The following is a 7,454-nucleotide window of genomic DNA, read 5'->3' as shown; positions in this document are numbered from 1 at the left end:
TCTAATTTGATTTATCGGATGCTATTAGGTGATAAATAGCAGAATCTAACCGATTGCCATTAAATATAGTAGGCTACGCGTGGTAGGCTATTGGTCACATTCACATCCCCGTACGCACGCACGCATGCCTGCAGCATCGCATTTAGCGCGTCGCACCCTCTGTCGTCTGTCGCATCTCATTTCCAAAGAAGAGCATTTTATTTAGACTAAATATTTTGGAAACACATTAATCATTTCAAGGTAAGTTTATTCCACTTTAAACTATTTGTTTGCTGGCTTAGTTTTCTTATTTTACCATGTTTTGTTTTGTTTTTCATTTTAAGGAAGTTGTTTAACACTACGAGTTACAGTAACTTGTGCACTTGATGAATCTTATGTTCAGTGATTCAAGCCCAGATTAGAATATTTTTTAGCAGGATAATTTAAGGAATCGTTAGATTTTGTAGCGTTTTGCGTCACAGGTAGAAACATAACTTTTAATCATAGGCTATAAGCATTAAGCAAAACATACATTCTGTTGGGTTTATCCATTTCAAGAAAAAACGAAATGCCATTATTAGCCTATAGCAGGTTATATTTATGAAGAGGATTATAGCCTAGGCTTATTATGAAATGATTTCCATATCCCATCATGATTTATTTTGTTTTACTTCTGTATTAAATTCATTTTGAGAGGATTGTGTTTTTATGGTGAGGAAGTGCAGTGCTGCAAATAACTTCTGTTGACTTCCTTCCTATTTTGACTGTCACTATGGGGCTTGAGGTGCTATATCTTTTTTTCTCCCCATGATGACCTAAAAAAACCTAGCAAACAAACGCGTAGCCTACATGCACTGTCAAATATGCACTGATCAACATGCTTATTATACTGTGTGTGTGTGTGTGTGTGTGTGTGTGTGTGTGTGTGTGTGTACACACACACAGACAGACAGACAGACAGACAGACAGACAGACAGACAGACAGACAGACAGTACATACATACAGACCACCGTATGTGCCTTGTACTTTCTTGCATGTCTGTACTGTGGTTATTATGTTCAGGACTCCAGGGACTCTGGAGGCACGTTAACTTGTTTGTCCTTTTAATAAATATAACCATTGCTCATGTGTTGTGCCGTTTCCCCAGATGTGGAAGTCAGTGGTCGGGCACGATGTGAGCATGAAGGTGGCTGCTGAGGGCGATGACTGGGAGACGGACCCTGACTTTGAGGTATGAACTTTCAGGAGTGTTCGAAACACTTGGGTCATCAACATGTCACGTACACGGACTAACATGTCCGTGGCAAACTTGGTTTTGTCCATGGCAAATTCTAGATTTTGTTTTTTACACACCATTATAATTTACTTATTTTCACCATAACATAAAACCCAATTACTGAATGTCAGTCTCCAGGTTTTCTTCAGAATATGTATGACACTGATTTACTATGACTATCTTTTTTTTTAAGATTATTTTTGGGGGGCTTTTATGCCTTTATTGATAGGACAGTAGACTGACAGGAAATGGGGAGAGAGATGGGGAGTGACACGCGACAAAGGTTGTCCGGATCGGGAATCGAACCAGCGACGCCGCCAGGCATTCATGCATGCCTATGTGGCAATGCCTAAGTGGTATGGGCCTGGACCAGTAGGCCAGTGGGCACCACGCAAATGTTTCTTTTCAAGGACCCCCATAACACTGAGTGTGTACAAATGGAACCCGTAAGGTTCCTTTAGTACACACGTTCTGGTAATATTATTGTCTTCTTATTTTGTATGTCCATGGAAAAAAAGTCCACCACAAGCCAACATGGTGATGACTCCTGTGTCGAAACCAGAGTAGGCCTTTCACCACCAGGCTTGACTGTGGAGACCATTAATCGCTCATCACTTCCAGTTCCTCCTAAAGAGATCAGATAAAACGCTTATTTATCTTGTACATTCGGTCAGGTCATCTTGTCTGTATTTTTAACTTCTGAGCGTGTCCAAAATGTAACCAAATGGACTGGTTTGGAATGGTTTGTTTTGGAATGGTTTGTACTCAAAGTTACAAATTGATTGATTGAACACAGAGGCTTGTACTGTTTAGCCTGCTTGGCATCAAAATGCAGTCTTTGCTGCTTTTGTTTATTGTACCTCACATGGCTTTTCAGAGCAGACTTTGTGTTCTGTGTTTCAGAATGACGTTTCAGAACAGGAACAGAGGTGGGGTGCCAAGACCATTGAGGGGTCAGGGCGCCAAGAGACCTTCAGGTGACTATTATTTGTATATTTCAATGATATTGTTTCTGTACATGAAAGAGAATGTGACAGCATCAAGCTGCAAATAGAGACCAGGTCATACAGTGAGTGACAAGACAGTGCTGTGTCGAAAGAGGAAAAGGAAGTGAAACTAAGTGTGCAGGGCATGAAGCGCTGTGTGTTCCCTTATATGGGCAATATGGGAAGATGGTTTATATTAAACCAATAGGCTGCCATGTCACAGACATGGTGTGACCATGCACTAAAATATAGACTATAAGAGAATAATGTATTGTTAAGATTATTAAATGTTGTGCACAACATTCTGTAAAAGTCAATCAAAACTTTGAAATGCTATAGATGAGTCAGATAGTATTTCTCACTTTAATCAAACTCAATGCCACTACCCTATCAACCCTAGTATCAAAACATTATCATTACTGTTATGGGCATGGGTGTAACTATCAACCTGATTAATATGATTTGAATTGTGTGTAACCTTCCAGTGTTGCAGAGCTCAGACAGAATGTGTCTCAGGAGCATGCAAAGATCAAGCAAAAGGAACTCGCCCAGGCTCCCAAAGCCTCCTACGGGTACGGAGGGAAGTTCGGAGTGGAGAAAGACCGCATGGACAAGGTTGAGGAACCACAATCTATAATATTTTTTTCAAAATATGATCTATGTTTCTGTCATAACTCTTATTCCAATGCCTGCACTGTCAGGCTACTTAGGAGCCTAGGTGCCCGGGTCCCAATGCCTTATTCTAATGTCTCAAATGAGTCTTTGCTTTTTACTCTGTACTTTACTTTATAGATCCACTTTCACCTCAGCATCCCAATTTTGTCATTATAGGCGAAAATGTTTACAAATCTTCCAACATTTTCTAAATCAGACGATCTACAAGCTCATTAGGCATTAAGTGCCATTCCCACTGGGCACGATAACTATAAAGATAACTTTCACCCTTGAATTCTTTTATAGTTGGTGTGAACACTGCCATCCACTTGGCTTAGACCGATTTTTAAAACTATATTTGTTATAGTTACAGCTATAGTGCTCAGTGTGAATAGCCCTTAAGGCAACATGTAGATTGCCTAATGTTGAAGATTCTTTAAGAGGGTTAAGTCAATCAAATGAAAGTCAGTACTCCTTGTCAGTCTCCAAAACCAGTGACAGTAATCTAATCCATACTGTAGTTCTTGTTGTGTGTTTGAGGATGTGTGTTTGTGTACAACTCAGGTGGCAAAGGGGCACGACTACGTGGCACAGGTGGAGCAACATTCTTCTCAGAAAGACGGAGCACAAGGTTTTGGTGGCAAGTTTGGTGTTCAGAAAGACCGTGTTGATAAGGTGAGAAAAGGGATATCTAGTAATAGTAGATAATATCTACTATTACACTAAATGCTCAATATTCAAGTCTACTCGAGTCTACAAACCTTGCAGAACAAATGAAGAGATTCAACGTTTTTCAGGCCAAGGACCCCTTAGCTGAGAGAGAGATGAAGCAGGGCCTCTACGTATTGTATAAATGTGTGATGGAGATTTTCATCGATTTCATAGGTAGATTCATAGACTTGTTTGACAGCACTGTCATCAGTCGATGTTGGATTCGTGTTAATGTGTTTTTTTAGACATTTAATCACTTCCTCCACACCCAACCTATTTGCCGAAAATAGCCGATCTACAAGCTCTCAACGCTTCGCGCTGCGAGGCGATGAGAGCTTGTAGATCAGCTATTTTAGGCCAACGTTCTCCTCAGAATAGGGATGCGAGGGTTCAAGTTGTTAATCTAAAATAATCATCCTATCACACAAAGATTTGGCAGCCCCCCTGTAGTAACTCTGAGACCCCCTAGGGGTCCCGGACCCCCTGTTGAAGACCTATACATTTTTTATACGATTATAAAACATTTATTAGAGAAAATATAATGTTTCAGTCTTTAGAGCTCAAGCAATACGGTCTCCTAAAGTCACACAAACCTTACACATAATGTTTTGTTTGTGTAGTCGGCTGTGGGTTATCAATACAAGGGGGAAGTGGCACAACATTCCTCTCAGAAAGGTAGGCCTGTTCACCGTTCTCTCTTACTAGAAGCCACATTACAAAATTGTCATACTTTTCTGCAGCACAGTATCTAAACCTGCTGTTTAACTGTTTTAGATTATGCCAAAGGATTTGGTGGAAAGTATGGGGTGGAGAAAGAAAAGGTGGACAAGACTGCATTGGGTTATGACTATAAAGGAGAAACAGAGAAACACCAATCTCAGAAAGGTGGGTTCAGATCAGAGTATTAACTTCATTTCATACTTCGTCATGAAAACGTTGTCAATATTGTAGTCGATCTCTGCAAAATGTTTTGATTATCGCTCCAACAGATTACTCAAAGGGATTCGGTGGCAAGTTTGGAGTTGAGAAGGAGAAAGTAGATAAAGCTGCCTTAGGCTACGATTACAAAGGAGAGACAGAGTTGCATCAGTCACAAAAAGGTGAGCGAATGCCCTTAAATTGACATTGAGGTTTATTACAAGGCCCTGGATTAAAGTGATGATCTCTCTTTACAGATTACTCAAAAGGTGAAAATGTTGTCAATATTGTAGTCAATCTATGCCAAATGTTTTCATCATCACTCATACAGATTACTCAAAGGGATTCGGTGGCAAGTTTGGAGTTGAGAAGGAGAAAGTAGATAAAGCTGCCTTAGGCTACGATTACAAAGCAGAGACAGAGAAGCATCAGTCACAAAAAGGTGAGCGAATGCCCTTAAATTTTAAATTGACGTTTATTACAAGGCCCTGGATTAATGCAATGATCTCTCTGTACAGATTACTCAAAAGGTTTTGGAGGGCGCTATGGGGTACAGGAAGACCGCATGGATAAGGTTAGTATTGAAAGACTGATGATGATGAATAATTGTTTGTATGCGTATTAACCCTCTATACTTAAACTGGAGTATACTAGTAAAACAAGGGTTTTACAAGCTCACGGACCAGATATTCTAATATTCCGCCCTGAATAGAGATGCTAGGGTTCAAGTGGTTTATAAATACCTTTTCCCTCAAACTGATTTCCTCTAGAGTGCGGTTGCCTTCACAGACATGGAATCTCCTACATCTGCTTATGAAAAAACACAGCCACTGGAGGCTTGTAAGTTTTACTGTTTTATCATGAGAGTCAAGGCACTATTCTAGCAATTTTACATGAAAAAATAATTGCCTCTATACAACAACACTTTTCTTTCTGTATTTTCTGTGCACCTGCAGCCAGCGCAGGTGCAGGGAACTTAAGGGCTCGTTTTGAGAATATGGCTAAGGCGTCAGATGAAGAGAACAAAAAGAAAGCAGAAGAGGAGAGAACTAGGAGACAGGCCAGAGAGAAGAAAGAACGGGAGGAGGCCAAACACAGACAAGAGGTAACACATATCCAAAACACATGCAATCTGCCACAACTTGTGTACAGGCAGATAATGTTGCTTTCTTATGTGCTTGCCATATTTGACTATTTCCCATGCTAATCCATCATCCGTTGTGGTCTAAGCTTTTCTTTATTTCTTCCAGGAGGACAATAGGGAGGAAACGGAGTGTCCTCCACCCATTCCAAACATGGAGGCAGAGGACAGTAGGAAAACAGAAGTCTACCGACCACTCCCTGAGCTACCAACTGAGGAACCTGATCAAGATGTACAGTATTAGTATATGCCTCTGATTCATCTAAAAGTCAATCAAATCCAGATTAGCTGAAATCATCCAATTCAAGTACTCTGTAATTTTACATTGATATAGCTCCACTCTGGATTAGGACTAGGAGATCATTATTGCTCATCTCCAAAGAGTTGACATGAAAGATGAAACCAATGATCTTGTGTTTGATTTCTCCAGGAGGAACCTCTGTATGAAGAACCTCCATCCTTACCCCCACGCCCAGATGACTTCCACGAGCTAAATCGGCCACCGTCATGTACACCAGAGATCGAGGAACCTGGCGAAGACTATGAGAACATAGAAGATGGTGGAGAGTATGTGGACATCACAGAAGAGTCAGAGTACGAAGACATAGGAGTAATACCTCCTCCACCAGGTCTGGTTGCATTGGTAGCACTTTAAATACAAAGTCAACAAAACAATGCAGTCTTTTGAATATTTAAGAGTTCCAAAATGTCCCTTTTTTTGTTTATAAGTAGATACAGACAATGATTACGAGGACCTGTCAGGTGGCACGACTGCAGTGGCACTTTATGACTACGAGGGAGGTATGGATACAACGCTGTATACAACTCATTTATTTGGCAAATTACACAATAGCTATCCTAGTTGCCTTCCTCTCTCTTTTAAAGACTCATTCTTTATTCCTCCCTTCATCCAGGGGCTGATGATGAGGTGTCCTTCAACGCGGACGATGTCATTACCAACATAGAGATGGTGGATGAGGGCTGGTGGAGGGGACATTGCCATGGGCACTTTGGTCTCTTCCCTGCTGCCTTTGTGAAGATGCAGTGAGCGCCAGGGTCAGCCTTTTCCTCAGTGGTTCCCAAACACTGGATTGGGACCCATTTTGTAATATCCCTTTTTTTTGTTTCCTACATTGTTTCAAAAGATTTTAAAAATGTGTCATTAATTCAAAACAAATTCCTAATCTTTTCAAAAGATATTAGTAATTAAATGTGAAAATAGCATATCTATATTGTAGATCAGCTATTTTCACTAGTTTGCGTACCAAGGAAACAAAGTTTCACCTTTGGGACTTGACCTATAGACCAACTTCTCTGAGCAACAACCATAACTGCGGTGTCGAGCGGAACTTATGTGTGCGCGCGGCTGTGTGTTTTTTACATATGGCCTAGTTGCATATTTATATGAGATACTTTAATGGTTTCCTGTTGAAATAAGCTTAGTCTTTTCATGGATCTCCTTTTAGTAGACCTTGTACCAGTGAACTGTACCGTCATGAAACTGTACATTTTCCTATGCAAACTTCTAATAAAGCCTTCAATCAATCAATCATGCAATTTCAAACATTTTTCTAGAGGAACAATAAAATAGTGAGAATAAATGACAAAGAATGATAAAGAATGTCTTTGGACGATTAGGTCATTCATGTGGCCATACATACATAGTTGGAAAAGCATAGCCTACATAGAAGTTTCCAAACTCTTTTTATCAGATTTTGTGAAATCACTATTGTCAATGTCATATTCATAAGGGATACATGCTATAATTGCATCTGGATGGAGTCAATA

At 40.2% G+C, this 7,454-nt stretch overlaps 1 protein-coding gene across 1 annotated transcript; it reads left to right on the top strand.

The window, feature by feature from the left end:
• The first annotated feature begins 119 nt into the window (after window positions 1-119).
• hcls1 (hematopoietic cell-specific Lyn substrate 1) lies at window positions 120-7,454 on the top strand. Its single transcript, XM_080754758.1, has 16 exons — window positions 120-240; window positions 1,128-1,211; window positions 2,160-2,233; window positions 2,728-2,857; window positions 3,461-3,571; window positions 4,228-4,282; window positions 4,382-4,492; window positions 4,597-4,707; window positions 4,857-4,967; window positions 5,044-5,099; window positions 5,296-5,365; window positions 5,482-5,631; window positions 5,774-5,898; window positions 6,097-6,295; window positions 6,396-6,467; window positions 6,581-7,454. Exons 2-16 carry the CDS (start codon window positions 1,128-1,130, stop codon window positions 6,712-6,714), a joined length of 1,593 nt encoding a protein of 530 aa, XP_080610884.1. The 5' UTR covers window positions 120-240; the 3' UTR covers window positions 6,715-7,454.

The sequence above is a fragment of the Nannobrachium achirus genome, assembly GCF_963921795.1.
Source record: "Nannobrachium achirus genome assembly, chromosome: 23".
Lineage (NCBI taxonomy): Eukaryota > Metazoa > Chordata > Actinopteri > Myctophiformes > Myctophidae > Nannobrachium > Nannobrachium achirus.
This window is presented reverse-complemented; position numbering and strand designations above follow the sequence as displayed.